This window comes from Dromiciops gliroides, chromosome 3 (genome assembly GCF_019393635.1).
Source record: "Dromiciops gliroides isolate mDroGli1 chromosome 3, mDroGli1.pri, whole genome shotgun sequence".
Classification (NCBI taxonomy): Eukaryota; Metazoa; Chordata; class Mammalia; order Microbiotheria; family Microbiotheriidae; genus Dromiciops; species Dromiciops gliroides.
Genome location: NC_057863.1, coordinates 13222879 through 13243780, shown reverse-complemented (window position 1 = coordinate 13243780; position 20902 = coordinate 13222879). Strand labels below are relative to the sequence as shown.

General features: G+C 39.0%; 1 protein-coding gene across 30 annotated transcripts in view; it reads right to left on the bottom strand.

Moving 5' to 3' along the window:
• The window catches only part of MBNL1 (muscleblind like splicing regulator 1), a 262086-nt gene that overhangs the window by 20825 nt on the left and 220359 nt on the right, over positions 1 to 20902 (bottom strand). For all 30 annotated transcript variants that reach the window (XM_043994584.1, XM_043994564.1, XM_043994580.1 and 27 more), the window contains one exon: positions 19485 to 19685. In XM_043994584.1, the coding sequence (XP_043850519.1) occupies positions 19485 to 19685 (201 nt within the window). The remainder of the gene's footprint in view (positions 1 to 19484; positions 19686 to 20902) is intronic.

The following is a 20902-nucleotide window of genomic DNA, read 5'->3' as shown; positions in this document are numbered from 1 at the left end:
TTGATTGACCAACTGCTTTAGACTGGGAAGAACTGAAGACTGTCTCATCAAAGGCACTGCTACCTACTGAGCCATTCCAACCTTTCTCCACAAGAGGGCCGTCCAAAACACAGAATCCAGCTACATCTCCTTTTCCCACTCACTGGCCCTTGTCCAAGGAAACATTTTCACTTTCTGACTTCCTTTTCATATTCTGGGCAAATACAGACCCTGTGTCCTTTATTCTTATAATTAAAATACAAAGAGGAACTTAAAGCTTGTGATGCCTTAAAAAGTCAAAGTATTCTCTGATTCACACATGCTGAGTAATTACATTGGAAATTTATGTTTATTTCTCAATGTTTTGGACCCTATGATTAGGATTACGAGCTGTATGCCATTAATTAAGGAAAGAAAAGGCGACAAAAAGGTGCCACACAACACTGTATACTTCCCTTTCATCACTAATCCAAAAATGATTATGCCACTCCCTCCTATTTAAGAACTGCTAATTTGTTTGTTAGCTGCTAGGAACTTGGAAGGCATTTTGCTAAGGAACAGTCTTTGAGAGTAGGGATTGTTTCTCTGTGTGAATTCCCAGGATCTGTAGAGTACTTGGCACATAGGATACACTAAATAAACACTTGCTGATTGACTGACTGATTGGCTGGGAAAGGTTTCCCAGGACTGATGTTTAAACCATCATATACCTGAACATCTGAAGTACAGTCCTGTAACCATAAGTACCAACAACATCTCTTTCCTTAGAGCAGTGGAATCGACAAGCACTCCTCTTCTTCCCAACTCACTTAGAGGTTTGCAGTAAAGGTCTTCAGAGAGAAATTAGGGTCTATAGTCCAGGGAAACCTTTTGGGGTTAGAATTAGGCATACTTCACCATCATGGCCAGATCCCCCATAGCCTTCTCTTTCTATCTTTGGGGTCTAGGGGCCTACCTTCTTCATGTCCCACTGCCACTATTTGTCTCTTCCAGAAAGATTTTCTCTTTCTTCCCCATCCCACTGAGGAACAGAGCAAGTCTAGCACATAGCTCTAAGTTTTCTAAGTGATTTTTCTGTTAAGCGGGTTAAGGGGATAGAGGAAGTAACAAGGTATCACCCTGATGGTTTTTTCACTCAGATTCCTTGGAAAATCAGTCACACAAAGGATGTTAACAGGGAGTACTTTGTATAGAAGGGATGGCAGAAAGATTCATATGAATTTCAAAGCTAGATTCACGCTGTACAGTCATTTCAGCATTGCCAAGTAGCAGAATGGTCTTGGAAAGCAAAGAGTGGGTCAGGGCTTCTGGGATAGGAGAGGCAAGGTGAGAAAATGGGGTCACTACCCGTTAAAGACACCTTTAGGGGAGGAGGAATAAGCTAAAAGCTGCTTGGGTGGATCGAGCTCTATTTGACCTGGACAAAATTAAGTGAAAAGACCATTAAGGAACTACACATTGATGAACCTAGAATAAAACTGCTTTGTATTACCCCTTCTTTGAATAAATTTGAGTTAGCGGTCCAAGAGAATGACCACAGGGCCTCAGGTCAGAGAACCTGGGATCATACCATAGCCATGTCATGTACTACCTGACCTGTGAGATCTTGCACAAGGTACTTAACCAACTTCCCGAGGCCTCAGTTTCCTCAACTGTAAAAGGGGCCCTGAGGTTCCTTCCCGCTCAAGCTCTCTAATCTTATTATTTCAAAGAATCCAAATCCAACATGTGACACTGGTTGGCTATTTTGTTAAGTTTCGATGCATGATTTTCAATAGGCAAGTAGGCCCTAGGTGATAAACGTGTTATTCTTTTATTAAACTGAGCCAGGAAGAGGCAGCTATATCTAACATGCAGCTTGCTTCTTAAAAAGGGTGATATGATATATGTGATTTGTTATTCACATTGTGAGTTCTTCAGAGATGAGTGGTTTGGGGCATCTCCTAATTGACTCACAAAGGAATTGCTGGCAAGTGAATTATTACCGTATCCGGTAACTGGTGTTACCTGGACAAGACCAGTAAGAAAGTTAAAGTCTGACACTTTTTTTTTTACAGGAACCTCTACATGACTTAAAAAACCTAAAATCACATTATTTGCTTTATTGTTGTTTTCAGTTGTGTCCAACTCTCTGTGACCCTATTTGGGGTTTTCTTGGCAGAGATACTGGTGTGATCTGACATTCATTTCCTTCTCCAAGTCATTTTCCAGATGAGAAAACTAAGGCAAATAGGATACAATGATTTCTGTCTGTTATATTTCTGCCCAGTTTAGTACTGCTCCCTCTCTCACCTCCCATGATATGCCTGAAACACACTATGTTCTCACCTCTTCCTCTCAGGATCCCTAGTTTGTTTTCTTTAAAGATCATTTCAAGTGCCATCTCCTATAAGAAGCATATCCCGATCTAGCCAGGTGTCATTGCCACAACTATGTGATAAATAATTTATATTTACTTCTCTGCGCATGGTATTATGGTGTTCCCCATCCCCTACCATAGAAGGGAAGCTGCCATTTTTGTCCTGGGATCCCTAGCACCTGGAATGATAGGTACAGAGTAGGAACTTAGTAAGGGAGTGAGGAACGAATGAAAAAAAATCAAGGGCTATGCCAATAGAAATCAGTTTTCAACGACTATCAGTAGCATTCAGACATGAGTGAATATAGGTCAATGCATTTGCTTAAAATGAGAATGATCTTCAGACGGCCAAAAATTCAAATCCATTTCAGCCCTTGCTAAAGCTACTCTGGTCCTATTTGAATGGAAGGTTGGATTAAGAAGCAATACTGATGTATATGGATATATGGATATATAGATATAACCTCTATCAGATTACCTGCTGTCTAGGGGAGGGGGGAGGGAGGGGAGGGAGGGAGAAAAGTCTGAAATTCTAAAGCTTGTATAGACGAAGGGTGAGAACTATCTTTACATGTAACGGAAAAAATAAAATACCTTATATGTTAAAAAAAAAAAGAAGCAATACTGAAAAAAAATCTCATATTATCTGCAAACAGCCCCAAATTCAAACCAAATGGACCTTTTTCTAAGGCTTCAAGTAACTCAGTTCACTCTTTGGACCACTTTTTCTTGCTCCCTAAACTCCTTTACTATGAATAGAAAATATTTCATCAACATTTTCACTGAGATGGGTATTTGGAATAGACAAACAGTGATTAAAAAAACCTATCCTCACATTATTAGCTAGACAGAGGACGTCCAGGACAACCGTTAGGAAAGCTTGTGCTGAGAGAGGTAGATTTGTGGGCCAGTGAGGTGGGGGAAGCTTGGCAAAGCTTTGGACAAACAAAGAACTAAGCACTTCTAGCTTTAGACGATCTTACCCCCATGCAAGAGGGACCAGGCTCTGATTGCTGAGTCAAAGCTCTTAACACTATCTCTATAATAAACTTGCACAAAACTGTGAAGAATGTTTCATATGCAAAAGAAACATCCCTGACATATTATTAGCAAATTGCATTAGACAATGAAATGCATCACTTTGAGAATTTGAGTCACCATGCAAAGCAGGAGCATTTTCAAACCTCTTTGCTGAAGAGGTACAACATTGTGATCTCTGGGAATGGGGCATGCCTAGATCCAGCCTTGAGCTAATTAGAAGGTAGATGTTTAATGATGTATCCAAGCCACTAATGATAAAGTATGCAAAGAATGTCTATGTTACACGCCAGGACAAATTTATCTAAACACTTTTTCCTGAACAGTATATATTTGTTTTAATTAAATTGTAGTGATCTACCAAAAAAACTAATGGGCTCCTCTCACAGTATTAAAAAATTAATTCAAAGTATATGATATGGTTATTTTAAAATATATTTTCATTTCTGGGCAAATGTCAAGTGAGTGATTCAACATTCTACAGAATCTCAAAGGGAAAAACACTAATAAATGGTGGTGGAAAGAGCCCTGGGTCTGAAGTTGGGGGACTTCTGTTTAAATTTGATGACCTCAAAATAAACTATAGTTATTTTGTCATTTTAAATTTTCCATATTATAACAACACGAAACTACCAAATTCCACTTAACCGAAACATTGTACTGCCCTGAGGTGTTGACCTCTACCCCACATATTGGCAAAGGTGATTAAAGACAGATTCTAGTCCAGGTTGAAGGGATTATGGGAAGACAGCCTACTACAACATACTAACGTACTGGCAGTGCTATGGATTAGTACAAGCATTTTGGAAAATGCTTTGGAATCATGCTACAAAAAACATTAAAACATTCCAGCCCATTAAAACATCAATCCCCACTTTTGAACATCTATCCTAAGGAACTCAAAGGTAGAAGGAAAATACCTGTCAGTTCACAGTAGCACTTTTTGTAATAGCTGATATCTAGAAACAAAGTGGGTGGTCAATGGGTAATGTCTAAAGATACAGTAGAATATGGATGTAAGGGAATATTATTAGACCACAAGAAATCATGTACATGAAGAATTCAGAGAAGTATAGGAAGACTTGCCTAAAATGATACAGACTGAAATCAGTAGAACAAAGGGAACACATTTGATGAAACTCCTAATAAGACATAAAAAAGAACTCTGAAAGGAAGCGAGATCTGGTTTGACCATGATGAACTATTCGGGCTCTAAAAAAGACAAGACAAAATATTTTCTCCCTCTCAGTAGAGGTAAGGCACTACTGATGCAGAAGACTGCTTGTGCCACTGGGCAGGTGATCCGAGTGCTGATAAGTTTTACTCCAGGGTACAAGCTACAAGAGCAGCTAAGTGGCACAATGGAGAGTGCTGGACCACAGTCAGGAAAACTTATCTATCTGGCCTCAGATACTTTCTAGGTGTATGACCCTAGGCAAGTCACTTAACCCTGTTTGCCTCAGTTTCCTCATCTGTAAAATAAACTGAACAAAGAAATGGCAAACCAATCTTTGCCAAGGAAACCCCAAATGGGGTCATGGAGAATTGGATACAACTGAACAAGAACAACAACTTATGTTACAAAAGAAGGTTCTATGCAGTGGTAGGTATAGAAGAAGTTGATAGTGATATAAAATTGTAAAAATGTAAAATTGTTTCTTAAAGAAATAGAACACCAGTATAAAAACTGTCCAGTGCAACAAAAAGGAGTGGATTGTACAAAGAGGATGAGGCTGCAAAGAGGGGGTAATAGCAAGCATCAGGAAGCCAGGACACCATAAGACAAATGGCGAGGACAACAGTCTTCCTTCCCTCTCCTTGCTAAGATAGTTAAGAAGTCATTTCCTCTCTCTTCAGGGATTTCCTCAGTGGGATGAATCTCCTAAGTGACCACAATTCTGGCTTCCCATCCTCAATAGAGACATATTTCCAAATAACTGCAAAGTTGGAGCCTGCTGTATAGCGATTTTAAAATCTCTTTCAGCCACTCTGCCATGCCTAGAAGATCAGGCCATGCCTAAAGAACAGAAATCTCCTTGTTGGCTCCTGAAAAAGGATCTGGGGGCAGGACTAACACAATTCCCAGAAACACACAAGACCTGGGTTGCTGAGTTACATTAAAAATCAAGAGAAACCCCACACCTCAGATGTTTCCAAACTGATCTGGTGATAAACATCTTAGTTGGGCCAGAAAATACGAATGACTAGTACCCCAAAAGATCACTGCCACAGCTTTTAACGCTCTACCCTGGCAGCTAGGGGGTCCAGTGCATAGAGTGCTGGGCATGGAGTCAGAAAAACCTGAGTTCAAATCCAGACTCAGACACTTACTAGCTATGTGACCCTGGGCAAGTCACCCAACCTTTGTTTATCTCAGTTTCCTCAATTGTAAAGTGGGGATAATAACAACCCATATTTCACAAGGTTTTATGTATTAATTAAGATAACAAGTGTAAACCTCTTAGCACAGTGACTAGCACACTTAAGAAATACTTATTTCTGATTGCACATGTATATCAAATTGCTTACCTTCTCAGGAAAAGGGGGTGGGGGTAAAGAGGGAAGGAAGGAGAGAATTTGAAATTCAAATAAAAAATAATGTTAAAAATTGTTTTAACATGTAACTTGGAAAAAATAAAATATTATTATTATTTTTCTTTTGGTGAGGCAATTGGGGTTAAGTAATTTGCCCAGGGTCACACAGCTACTAAGTGTTAAGTGTCTGAGGTCAAATTTGAACTCAGGTCCTCCTGAATCCAGGGCCAGTGCTCTATCCACTTCTCCACCTAGCTGCCCCTTAAAACATTATTTTTAAAACTATTCATTTACTTCCTCCTTATATCAACTTCCTTCTTTATTATCCAATCACAGTGGGAGAAGGCCCAGAGCATTGGCAGACCAAGGGCTGCCAGAAACAAAAAATGTGAAGCCCTCCCACTATAGTCCAGCCCCTTCCTTTTGCATATGAAGATGCAGGAGCTCCTTGAGTGCAGCAACTATTTCATTTTTGTTTTTGTTTTTTCAATCCTCAATACCTAATACAATGCCTGATACACAGTAGGCACTTAATAAATGCTTACTGATTTAAATAGGAAACTATCACTTTTTGTGTGTGTGTCAATGAGTGTTGAGTGACTTGCCCAAGGTCACACAGCTAGTAAGTGTCAAGTGCCTGAGGCCGGATTTTAACTCAGGTCCTTCTGAATCCAGGGCTGGTGCTTTATCTACTGTACCACCTAGCTGCCCCAAAACTATCATATTTTTTATCATTTGCTTCCCCCACACTCAGTTCTTCAAACACTTCTCTCACATTAGTCACAGAGACTGTAAATACTGGGGAAATAATGACTATTTGTTTTAGTAAGGGAGATGTGACTACATTTTAAAGATCTGTTCTAAAGTCTCATTAAAACAACTGATTTGTTTAATTTTCACATAGGTCTTGTGTTAAAAACAAAAATCAATTTCAAGCCTTTCTCCCTAATTTTCTGGAAGGATTAAAAAAAAAACAAGAGCAAGTAGCCTTAAATCTCTCTCTACTGCAGTAAGAATTACAAGTCTTTTTTTCCCTCAAAATAATTCTAGACAAAGCTCGATTTCCTAATTTTTAAAATATGGATAATAATATTATCTGCCTGCAGGCCTATTTAGGGGGTCAAATGAGATCATTTACATGTGTAATCTGTAGTTTCACTTATATAGGGAATTCCCAATATGGAAACTTCATCTACCAATGCAGGTTAGCACCCCTCTCCCATAGAGCCTAAGAGCCAAGACCACTGAGAAGTTAAGCTACCTCCCCAGGGTCATCCAAGTAGTATGTGTGAGAGGTGGGAAGTGAAACCAGGTCTTCCTATCTTCAAGACCAGTTCTCTATCCACTATGTCAATTGCTTCTCATATAGCTTCCAGATGATACAAAAAAGGAATATGAAGATATTTTTGACTTCCGATGGTTCAATGTCCTTCCCTCCCATCATCTTCTGGGAAGGACTCTATCCCAAAGATTCAGAGCCCTCTCGATAAACCCCATGAGGAAGGAACAGGGCCTCAAGTACGTTGTGGCTCAGTGATGAAATTCCTGTGGCTGGAGAGGTAATATGTCCTAGATAATTTTCCCCTGTTTTCTAGTCACCGATAAAAATGTGAAACAATACAGACTTCTGTTTTCAACCATAAATCATGATTTGGGGAGCAAATTTATAACAAGTTGTCAGAGAAACCAATTTGGCCATCTTAAATTCTCAACATTCATGGGTTCTTTCATCCATCAAAATAGGGCCCAGGGTCATATAAAATATGGTCCCTGCTATGAGGCATTTAGGCAAAGAAGAAATAATCTTTGCTTCAAAGTTTCTGGCAGCCCTATGACCATTTACTTGCCTTGGGGGTGTGTTGTAATCTCTCAGAGACAGTGAGAATTATTGGCTTATATATGTACACTCTTGGCTACCAGCATGGAATTAGAAATCCAGGAATTGGTGATTCTGGTGAGTCAGAGAAAAGAAGAGAGTTAAAAAAGAATCCAGATTAACTTACAGTTTCTCTACGGACAATTTAGGGATCGGTCCGGGTACTGGTTATGGATGTTCAAAGACAATTATTCATTCCACAAATATTTACTGGTACAAGATATCATGACAGTACAGGGCACCATGATATATTCTTTGAAGGGCAGAAAAATGAATAGAATACAGTCTATGATCTCAAGGAATTTCTGGTCTACTAAGAGAAATGGGAGGCAGTATGGTTCAATGAAAAGAACACTGACTTTTGAAGAAGAGTACCTGGGTTTAAATGCTGCCTCTCATAATTACTGCCTGTGTGACCTCAGGCAAGTCACTTCCCTTCACAAGGACTCAGTTTCCACATTAGACTCAAGGACATATGAAGCCCTCCAGCTTTAGATCTATGTTCCCTTGATTAATGAGAGTTAGACATGCACATAAAGATTCTCAAGAAGAACCTTGGATGGCATTTGCCCAATGAATGATGGGGAAGAAAAGAAGCTGCTGTCTACAGAGACCATTCCATTCATCAATCAATGAAGAGAACCCATTGAGAGTTCTCTCATGAGAACTCCTACAAGATTCCCATGAGAATCAAAGAGAACTCATTGTCCAATGTAAATTTTTAAAAGCCATGCACAAATGGAAGCAAGGGGCAGGCAATAGAGGATAAATATACAAGGAGGCCCAGATTTTACAAGAAAAATGCTGATCTTCAGCACATTAGTAACAGCATCAATCACTGCGCATACTTCCTTCAAGGGTACATCACAACCATTCCTCACCTTCTCATTCTGTGCTATTCTTGTCTACCCTTTTCCAGAAATCATTTCAAAGAAGATTCATCTGACATCTTAAGGGTATTTCAGGCTTATGGTTTACTTAATTCTGTACCCCTCTATCCTAAGAATTCTACTTTCTTTTGGAAGGTCCAGACCAAAATGTTTGCCTACTATATACCCCATAAACACTCAATAGCTAAGAGCCATTGGAAAGACCTCAAGATCTTGTTGAGCCTTGTAAGGCCACCGGATGGCTACATAGTCATGAAACATACTTTGGTTCCCATCTGCATCTCTAAAATGACCTCAGCATCCCAGATGCTGCCCCACAGATCAGTGGTGCTTGCTGAAAGATGCCAAGAGAATATTTAGCTCCTTTGTCACCTTACTTTATTGATTCTATTAAAACTATGATAATGGAAAGGATGAAAATTTCCCACAGAGAGGAGTGGCTTTCCAAACCCCTATTCCAACCTGCAGATTTCTTTAAAAAAATGTACAAGACTTTTTAATAAAAGTACCTGAGTTAAGTAAGGCCTTCGCTGTTAGCCTGCAGTAATTTTCAGAATATTTCAGGAAGAAGGAATCTCAACTTGATTCTTTACTCAGTGATATTTTATTAAGCAGGAGGCAAGAGAAAGGTTTGTATAGATCCCGACTTGTGCCAAGCACAGTCAACGTTGAACACATTTATCTCATTCCCTTATGTGTATATTGGCTTATGAATGGTTATATTCATTATATACTATCTCCTTTCTTACCTATTCATAAGTAACTATGATCTTCTGTATTTGAGAAATAAGTGAAAAAGGACAAAAGCCCAACAGTCTAATCCTGACAATGCCTTCTTAGATCTGCACATTGTCTGTTTACCACAAGATCTACTGAGCCAAATTCGCCATGTGCAATGCAAATTTCTTTTCTATTTATCATAGTTTATATGACATTACTTATAACATTTTAATTCTAAAGCACACAGTGTTCTGAAACAAAATGATGAATTCAATTCAACTTTGATTAAGCACCTATTATGAGAAGCAACTGTGAATTTAAAAAGCATATTAAGATGGCGATCCATTTATAGACCATTTGATGTAGGAATTCACATTCCTCAGGGGTGGGGCATTACAAATCTACAAATAAGCAATTATCCTGATAATGACAAGATGCCCATTTAAACAGTGGAGGCATCAAGGACGGTATTCTGTAGGAGTGTAAATAATACCCAGAACACGTTGTATCTAGAATGCTCAGAATGTAAATGTCCTTCAAAAAGGAATGTTAACAAAGGATTAAAAATCCTCGTAAATATGGGATATTGTGCACATGGCCCAAAGGTAAACTAATAGTCTCAGTGAGCTGGCTGACCCATTTTGTAAAATAAAGAGTCTGGGAGTATCTGCCAGTAGTGGTTTCATAAACATCAACATTTCTCTGAAAGAAAGAAAGAAAGAAAGAAAGAAAGAAAGAAAGAAAGAAAGAAAGAAAGAAAGAAAGAAAGAAAGAAAGAAAGAAAGAAAGAAAGAAAGAAAGAAAGAAAGAAAGAAAGAAATGCTATAACTGGAATCCCTTTCATGGACCTTATAAGTTACAGTACTGAAAGAAAAAAAGATAAAATCTACTCACTGTTTTTAAAATATAAAAAGAGGTCCCAAGGTCATAAATAGAAAAAGAAAAACACCTTTTTAAGGGTCTCTATTTGTTTTAGAATCCTGGATTGTCTTTAGGGAAACATTGGACAATTGGATTTAGTTGCTTGGTCACTTAGAAAATATGTGTTTATATAAGACATGAAAGAGTCATCTAGCCCAGAATGCAATAGTATAAAGTTGGTAACAGCATCAAAATCCTTCTTCTAAGACCTTCACCTGAACTGTGGGCTGAGGTTAGATGGATGAGTCATGGAAGAGACATATAGAATATAGAAGGATCCAAAGAGATTGTTTGGTCCAGCTAGTGATTAATGAGGAAACAGGAGAAAGGAGGTTATGTCATTCCCTCAGGGAAAATAGGTAGCTAGTGTAAGAGAAGAGAATCCAGGTCCCTTGAAATATATTTTACCAATTTAGATTTGCAACTATTTTCTCTTCAGAGAGTTGTCTAGGGCACTGAGTTTAATTTCTTAGCTAAAGTCACCCAACCCAGCTATGCCAAATAAAAGAGTCAAATCTAACCCAGATGGACAGCAAAGTGGCACAGTGGATAGGGCTCTGGACCTGATGTCAGGAGAACCTGAGTTCAAATCTGGCCTCAGTCACTAGCTGCGTGGCCCTAGGAAAGTCACTTAACCCCATTTGCCTCAGTTTAAACATCTGTAAAATGATCTGGAGAAAGGAAATGGCAAACCACTCCAGTATCATTTCCAAGAAAACCCCAAATGGGGTCATGAAGAATCAGACATGACTGATCAACTAAACTACAAACTTCTGGACTTGAAGGCCACCCAACTCTCTCTTTCTCTCCACTGCACCATGATGCCCCTCTAGTATGCTGCTCATTATGGAATATGGCCTGCTCCTATTTTTGCATCTCTTTGGCAACTTTCTTAAGCAATGTGCCTGACTTTTTATAAGTAACAAAATAAGGACTAGAAGGAGTCTGATTTATTGGGAAAGTATTTTGAAATTCTTCAATGATTAACAAGTTGTAGCAAAGCAATCCGATCCAAAAATAAGGTAGGACAGAGAGAGTCTGGCAGAAGAATAGAAAAAAAAATGTAAGAATTGGCTCAGATTTTATTAACCAATTTAGAAAAGCAATTAAAAAAAACACTCTGAAAGAAATGTGATATATTGGAATGTTAAAATGTATTGCAGCTTTACATGAGGAAACGGGTTTTACCAAAAATAACTGAACATGTATCCAATTAGCAATACATTGGTGCATTTATTACCCTGTCATAAAAAACTCCGAAAAAAGAGATAATTTTGCATATAAAGAGCCAAGGAGAATAATAACAACAAATGATGTTTATACAATAATTTAAATTTTGCAAAGCGATTTAGATACATTACTTCATTAGATCCATTCCAAACCCCGTAGGTTTAGATTGTGGGCTCCTGGAGGTCAGAGACTATCTTTTGTTTCTTTTTGTATCAGTGGAGCTTAGCACAGTGCCTGGCACCTAGTAGGAATTTAATAAATATTTATTGATTGAATGATTCCTTGTCTCCATTTTATAAATGAGGGATTTCAGCCTCAAAGAAAAAAAATATTAAGGTTCAAAGTTCTAAGTGCCATGTTCATGGTCTACTCCTTGTCCAAGGCAAGACTAGGACTGCGTTCTTGCTACCTCCAGGTCTGGATGGCCATCCACTCTCTAAGATAGCACAGCACGCTGTTAGTAGAAAGAGCCCTCATCTTAGATTCTGAAGACCTGGCTTAGGCATATACTAGCTATGCAGCCCCCTACCAAGTCACTTCTTTGTGGGCCTCAGCTTCGAGTTCTGTAAAATGGGAATCATAAATGTCTTGCCTCAGAGTTATTCGAAAGAATGTGTTTTGCAAGCCTTAGAGCACTAGAAAATGTGGGCTATTAATAATAATCCAAAATGCTGACCCAGAGGTTCTCCTTGCACACAGCATGATGATGTGCTCAAGTCTCCTAGTAATGCCTTTTGATGACAGGTTATGTGGCAAGGATTATATGGCTTCTGGATGGTGAGAGGCTGAAAAGGCTAGCTGGCATCCAGACAAGCAAAGATAAAAGACAGGGAAGAATAATAGCCCACAGCACTAATGACATTTTCCCCAATCCCTGTAAAGAGAGGTAAACACACCTGAAAAACAAACAAGAATTCCTGTGAAAACAAGTAAAGATGAGAGAAAATACCAGACCCCTACTCTTGGCTGCAGGCTGAGCCTGCACCCCTGTGCCACAGCTCACCTCCTGACCAAGCAGGAAGGGAACCCTCTAGAGTGGAAAGATGGTTCAATTTCTCTTCTCTGGAGTCCCAGTACCCATCAAATTGCCTTGCAAATATTTATTTAGGAAAAAATGTGAAAACTGGAAAGCAGTATGGCAGAAATTGGGCTTAGACCAATATTTTACACCATTTATTAAGATAAGGTCAAAATGGACACAAACAACAATTTCTTAAAAAATGCTTGATTTAAATCTGGAAGCTACCTTGAACTTGACCTTGTCTACCCTTCTCATTTATTGATGAGGAAACTCAAGCGCCCAAGAATGGGAACACCATCATATGCACAAGGTCCCACAAAGGAAGTGACAGAGCTAGGATGGAGATCTGGGTTTTTTTCAGACCCCAAATCAGTCTTTCTTCTAAAAGAATGTGATCTTGGTCACTCTCAAATGCAATCTTTATATCACAGACTTTCAGAGTTGGCATAAGAGGCCAACTGGTCTCTACCCAAATAAAAATGCCCTCTATGCCATAATTGAGTAGGCAGCAAGCAGCCTTTGCATGAAGACCTCCCATGAAGGAAGGTCAAAGTGCTCTAGACAGTGTAGTATCCTTGGGGATGGTTCTTTCCATTAGAATAATGTTGCGATATTCTAGATTTTGTCTCCTTGATACTGTTTAGTTTTGTTTTTTTCTTCACATTCATATAGTTGAAAGATCATTAAAGAAAATTCCTTCATATTTGATTCTGTTAAAAAAATCTAAATAGATACATAAAACTAAACAATGTTACACTATTTCCTCTTTTCTGCATTTTGAGAGGAGAATGATAATAAAAAAATGGTTTGAGTATGAATTTTATTTGTTGGCCAGTATGTAAAATTTACAACTTAAATAGCCACTCCTTATTTGAATATCTTCTTTTATCATTCCGGTTTTAATTACATCTATGCTTATATTTTCTCCCTTTGAGCTGTTCTTTGTTTTCCACTGAAAGAAGACAATTTTTTTTAAGGCCAAAAAAAAATCCCATCTATTTACTTGGCTCTTAGTTATATTAATTTTAATTATATCCCTTTGATTCATCTCATTGCAGATTTGGATTCACAGCCACAGGTACATTTGAATTTACAAAGAAAAACATGAAAGAGAGAAAGAGAAGGAGGATACAGAGAGAAAAACTGGGAGGAAGAAAAGGGGCAGGGTGGAGCTAGTGAAAGAGACTATGAATTTGTTAAGGCATTTACTAAGTGCCCAGTTCTAAGTGCTAGGGATAAGAACATAAGCAAAAAGGGATAGTTCCTGCCCTCAAGGAGTTTATAATCTAATAGGGGAAGACACATAAAATGGAGGATATTAAAAAGCTGGGATTGGGGATAGTAGCAAAGTCTGGAGAATTAGAAGCAGAGCAAAGAGAGATAGAACTAAGACAGAGAAAAGAGATAGAGACAGAGACAGGGAGACACACACACAGAGAAAGAGAGACAGAGACAAAGACAGAGAGAGAAGGGAGGGAGGGAGAGAGATGCAGGAGAGACACAAAATCTTCCTCTGCTCTCACTCTTATTCGTTAAGTAGTCTGTGATTTTGACTAGACCAAGCACTTTCAGCAGTCTCATTTTACATAAATAGGGGTAAGCAAAGAGACAAGGCTTCTCTGATATTCTGGGGTTGGGGTTGAGTTCCACTGATTGGCCATCACAGTTTGGGCATCATCAGATCCTATTTCACATACAACCCAGGGACAAATGCAAACATGGAAGCATGTGAATAAAGGAAGCAACAGCAAGAAAATACTGTTAAGAATAGCCACAGGAGGGGCAGCTAGGTGGCACAGTGGATAGAGCAGTGGCACTGGATTCAGGAGGACCTGAGTTCAAATCCAGCCTCAGAAACTTGACACTTACTAGCTGTGTGACCCTGGGCAAGTCACTTAACCCTCATTGACCCCCCACACACACACACACAAAAAAAAAAATAGCTACTATTTCTTTACTGTTTTGCAGTTTGCCAGGAACTTTTCCTTTCAACAACACTATGAAGGTAAATAAATGAAGCAACAATAGTATGTAAGAATAAGGCATCTAACATTCTTACTGTGTGCTTTCTTTCATTGTATTTCCATGTTTTAGATCAAAGATCTGTGATTTTGTCAATACCCCACTACAAGAGCAGATGACGCCCTCCTTCTGACAGGTTAGCGGGTCTTCAAGAGTTACCAGGGCCAAAAAATTCATCAGCTCAAGGCCAAGATGGTGATGAGCCTCCTCGCTAAATTTAGAGAGTTTGTTCCTTGGACAATCCGTTCCTGGGCCTTCCTTGAAAAAGTTCCCAGCTTAGTGAGATGCAGCAGAACCAGCATTGCACAAGCTTAGACTTCAGTAACCCAGGGTCACCTCTACCCCATGACCGAGGTGTTGGAAAAGGCCTTCAGTGGAATGTTATTTCCTTTTATTAAAAGAAAATAACTGTCTGAAATGTGAGTGGTCATTTTACATTTCTGATATTCATGACATTCATGAGACAAAAGTGACTTGAGTGTTCCCTTTAAAATTTTTTATTCTCTCTAATTGGGTTTGCCACCATTAAAATGTATCTTTCCTTGGGAAGTATTTATAAGATTGTGTTACAAGCGCATGAGGAAGAAAGATTCCATCTATATCCCCCACAAAATATTAGCCCCAGAGAAGAAACAGGGTTTTTCTTCTTTTCCAAAATAAAGACTTTCTTCCTCTTTTGTTATTGTTCAGTCAGTTCAGTTGTGTCGGACTTTTTGTGACTCCGTTGGGTGTTTTCTTGGCAATGATAATGGAGTGGTTTACACCATTTCCTTCCCCAGCTCATTTTATAGATGAGGAAAGGGAGGCAAAAGGAGTTGTGACCTGTCCAGGGTCACACAGCTAGTAAGTGTATAAACCAGATTTGAACTCAAGTCTTCCCTACTCCAGGCCTGGTGCTCTATCCACCACACCACCTAGATGCCCCTTCTTTTACTTTAGAGATTCTTGATCTGAAATTTGAGTCCTAGTTTTTGTGATGTGTTAACTAATTCGAAATAAGGGGCTTCCTTTGTATACCCTTTTTTATACATCTGAAACCATGATTCTGAGGAGTGGTCCATGGGCTTCCTCAAACACTGCCAACAAGCTCCATGATACCCCAAAAAGGGAAGAACCCCTAAAGCTATAGCCAATCTGTGCAGACAGGTGCATGACCCAAAGCTCTTGTAATCCCCTGGGGAGAAAGTACAAATATTCACACACTGAATGAAAAAATGAATGAATTATTGGACTGTTTTGATCTTTGCCTGGTTATTAACATACAAAGAATACATTTTACACGGAGATTCCCTAAAATTCTTTGAGACTGGTAAGGAAGACTTTCAGTTTCCAACTCGCCCTAACCATTTAATGTTATGTGACTTTAGCCCAGGTACAAAATACTAACTTGACATGGTATGGAAAGCATTATACCTATTTTATAAATGGAAGAGAAAGCTGGGTAGTACAAATGGATAGAGTGCTGAACTTGGCATAAGCAAATTAAAACTTGAGTTGAGGGGTGGCTAGGTGGCGCAGTGGATAGAGCACCAGCCCTGGAGTCAGGAGTGCCTGAGTTCAAATCCAGCCTCAGACACTTAACACTTACTAGCTGTGTTACCCTGGGCAAGTCACTTAACCCCAATTGCCTCACTTAAAAAAAAAATAAAACGAACAACTTGAGTCGAAATCCAACTTTGAACACATACTAGCTGTGTGACCTTGGGCAAGTCACTTCATCTCTGTCTACCTAAGTTTCCTAAACTGGAAAGTGAGGATACCATTTTCATTGTACCTACCTCCCATGATTGATGTGGGGATCAAAGGATATATTCGCAAAAATGTAACAGAAAAAAATGATAAATATTGAAGGGGATGTGAGAAAACTGGGAGACTAATGCATTATTGGTGGAGTTGTGAACCAATTCAACCTTTCTGGAAAATGGTGGGAAACTATGCCTAATGGGTTATAAAACTATGCACACTTTGACCCAGAAATACCACTACTGGGCTATATCCTGAAGGTTTTTTTTTTTTTTAAAGGTGTATAGAATTAATTGTTATTTGAGGTTTTTATGCCTCGGCGTGCACTGGCATGGGGCTCCGCAAACCGCACGGTGCTCCACCCACTGGTTGTAGCTGTTGCCAGGGCTCTGGCACTTCATGTCATCACCACTCACCTATGCCTACATGGGCCTGGCAAAAATATAATGATTGGAAGCCTAGTGAGGGCAGTCATGTGACTGTCAGAGCAGCCATCCCATTAGCTGGGGCTGTGTGGGGTGTTTCTAGGTTTGGGGGAGGAGAATTGGTCATTCTAGGTGGAAGCTGGAAAGCGACAGGCATTCTGCTGCATATTTTCAGCTGATTCGTGGGCAGTGGTATTTTTTCAGGTATTATAATTTCCCTTTCCCCATTTTATTTCCTTTCCCTTGATCCTACTGATCCTGTTTGTGTTTTTTTTTTTTAAGTCCGTTCTTGTTAAAATAAATCTTGTTCTGTTTTGAGGGAGGCTGCCGGTCTCCTTCCTTGCCCCAATATTGCGGCGAGCCGCTTAGCTAGCACTCCCCAATTAAAAATTGGTTGCCACAGAGGAGAACAAAATCTATTTGTACAAAAATTCTTGTAACATCTCTTTTTGTGGTGGCTAAGCATTGGAAACTGAGAGGATACCCATTAATTGGGGAATGGCTGTGGTCTATGACTGAAATGGAATATTGTTTTGCTATGAGAAATGACAAGCAGGATGACTTCAGAAAAACCTGGAAAGACTTACATGAACCAATACAAAGTGAAGTGAGGAGAACCAGGAGAACATTGTATATGGTAGTAGCAATATCATCCAATAAAGAACTGTGAATGACTTAGCTATTATCAGCAATACAATGATCCAACACAATTCCAAAGGACTCATGATAAAAGATGCTATCCCCTTCCAGAGAAAGAGCTGATAGGCTCTGAAAACAGATCAAAGCAGACTATTTTTCACTTTCTTCCATTTTTTAGAGGGGGATATTGAGTTTTCTTCTACACAATGACTAATATGGAAATGATTTACATGACAGCACACACATAACCTACATGAGATTGCTTACTATCTCTGGGTGGAAAGAGGGAATAGAGGGAGGGATAGAATTTGGAACTCAAAACTTTAACAAAATGTTAACAATTGTTTTTATATGTAAGTGGGGAAAAATAAAATACTGCTGTTCTTGTTTTAAAGAGCTTAGTACAGTGCCTTAGGCAAAGCAGGTACTGAAACATGAGTTCCCTTACTGCCCCTTTTCTTCCCTTCCATGTTAACAATTTATCATATATAAAGAAGAGAATAATAATAGTTCCTGTATCTGAAAGGATAAAATCAGACTATTTGCAAAGCACTTTGCAAAACTTAAAGCACTCTATCAATACTAGTTATTACTATTATTATTCAATCCATAAGCATTTAGGTGCTTATGGTATATGTGGTACTTTGATAAGTACTCGTGACATGAATACAAGGAAGAAAATCATCCCTACTTGAAAAATGCCTAAATTATGCCAGACAAGGAAACTGAGTCCCAAAGAGACTCAAGAATTTGCCCAAGGACAAACAAGTACTAAACTGTGGAACCACAAGGGGAAGCCAGGTCATTTGCCTCAAAACGTTGTGCTATTTCCACTATATCAGGCTGTCTCTATTCTTTACCATATTGTCTATATGTATCACTGCGACGATGTTGCTTTCTTACTGGTAATTACTTTCATGGGGAAAATGGTCCCAATGAAATATGCAAAATTATGTAAAGCTTCGCAATATGAAATGCTGAATGATGCTAATCAGAAAAAGGAACCAGAGAAAAGTAGAGATTATCTTAATTCTTTCATTTTAATTGTTTCATTTTATTTTAATTGTTTCAAAGCCAACACCAGATTTCCTGGCTTCAGCATATATGTTACCAAAAGAATAATTATCCCCCATTGTGTACTCACCAAAAAGCTTCAGACCTGGTCTTTCTCCTCACACTTATACCAACTCCTTAAAAGTCCTGAACTTTATCTAGTCTTTCTGACAGATTCCCAGAAAAGACAATGTATCCAATTATCTACAAGAACATATCTCCTTCCCCATTCAAGGGTTTTTATCAGGCAATTATTTGATAAACATGGGAAGCTAGGTGGCTCAGTGGATAAAGCACTGGCCCTGGAGTCAGGAGGACCTGAATTCAAATTTGACCTCAAAAAATTACTAGCTGTGTGACCCTGGGCAAGGCACTTAACTCCAACTGCCTGAAGCATCCAAGATCATTTCCAGTCATCCAGATGTATATCTTGCCACTGAACCCAGATGGCTCTGGAGGAGAGAATGAAGCTGGTGACCTTGCACAGCCCTCTCTCACTTAAATACAATTTACTGCAAGTCATGATATCACGCCAGTGTCATGGTCCTCTTTGAGAGCAAAAGACACACACAAAGACATATACACACAGGTGTGTTCATATGCATGTGTGTGGGTGTATTATATAAGTGTGTGTATATGTGTGTGTATATATGTGTGTGTGTGTATACATTTCCTTTAAAAATGTGATAAATGAGTCATCATAACAACCCAAATCATAGTTATTCTATGTGTGATGTTCTACCCATAAATCTTTGAGACATATTGCATACATTATCTAATTAACCTTCATAATAGCTGGAAAAGGAATCATATTAGTGGACTGGTATAATTACCCTCATTCATACAGTGATATGCAGGCTTTTTTTAAGTCACATTTGTCTAAAGTAAAGGACCCAGACACTCAGGGCTACTACCCTAAGGGCTAAGCTTGAGTGACTCCACAGGGCATCTTCTCCCTTTTCCTAGCCTAAAGAATTTCTAAGATTAGAAAGAACAACCAATCAACTGTGTCAATAGCCATACTACTTCCTACCTCCAGTCTGTCTGTCCTCATTAATTTCTGTGCAGCGGCAGCTGCTGCAGCAGGTACTGGGACGGCAGGATTCCCTGTAACCAGCATTGGTGCAGTCGGCAAGATGTCTGCTGGGACCAAGCCTGGGGAAACAGGTCCCAGGTAGGGATTGAAGGCGGCTGATGCATTGGTAGCTAGGCTAGGGGCAACAGAAAACATTGGCTGAAAAGAGAAAAGAAAAAGAACTATTAGCACCCACGCCATTTAATGATGCAAATGTGTAGCTTACATTCTAAATCCCAAGGGCATTGCATTATAGCTATCTTTCCAGTCAAGGTTCTTTTGTTTGTTTGCCATTTTACAAATATAAAATTATATTGCCAGGACCTGACACTCCCCCCCAAAAAAAGCTTAATACTAAAGAGAAACATTTCCTGGAAACATTTTATTGAAGCACCATAGCCTTGAAATTCTCCATTTATTTTTTCTCCAAATGTGGGCTCTATGAAACTAATAAGATTTTTTTGAAATGGGCCGGTTATGCTTTTCAGTGCTGAAATGAATGCCTTCTCACCATCATCCGAATCTCCAAATCTGACCTGGTTTAACCTCAAGAGCTTATTAAAAAGAATTCTCAACTGTGCTATCAGATGTGCTTGAAAAAGCTGTTCATAGGTGTTAATAGGTTATAAGCATTCTAGTATCTGAGATAAATAAGTTAAGGCCCCCAGTGTGTAAAATACAGCATCACAGAACTTGGGAAAAGTGATATGACAAGATGTTTTCTTAGTAAATTGAAAAAGTTGGCCACTCAAAACAAGCAATTATTAATCTCTTACTATGTGCCAGATACTCTAGTAAGCCTACAGATTCAAAGAAATTCAAAGTTAGGGGTAACAAGTCCAAGTGGGAATGTAAGTGTATTTGTGTCTTTGGCAGCTAAGTGGTGCGATGGATAGAGTATGGGTTCTGGAGTCAGGAAGACTTATTTTCCTGAGTTCAAATTTGGCCTCAGACACTCTATCTATGTGACCCTGAGCAGATCACTTAACCCTATGTGCCTCAGTTTCCTCATCTGTATGATGAGCTGGAGAAGGAAACAGCAAACCACTTCAGTATCTCTGCCAAGAAAACCCCAAATGGGGTTGCAAAGAGCTAGATATGACTAGAAGAGCAAATGAATGACATAATACCGTAAAACTAAAAATAATTCAATTTTTGTTTATAAATATTTTTGTTAGCTGCCCTCCGAGGGTGACATCTCTCATAGTAAAAGTAAAAAACTAACATTTATATAATCCCTTGATCTCCTAAAATGATCATTTCACTAGACCCCTTAGTGACAAATTCCAGGTAAGGTTGTGATCATTCACATGTTAATTAACAGGGCTTTGAGGCAAGAAGTTTTAACATCTTATCTAAACAGCATGACTAGGCTC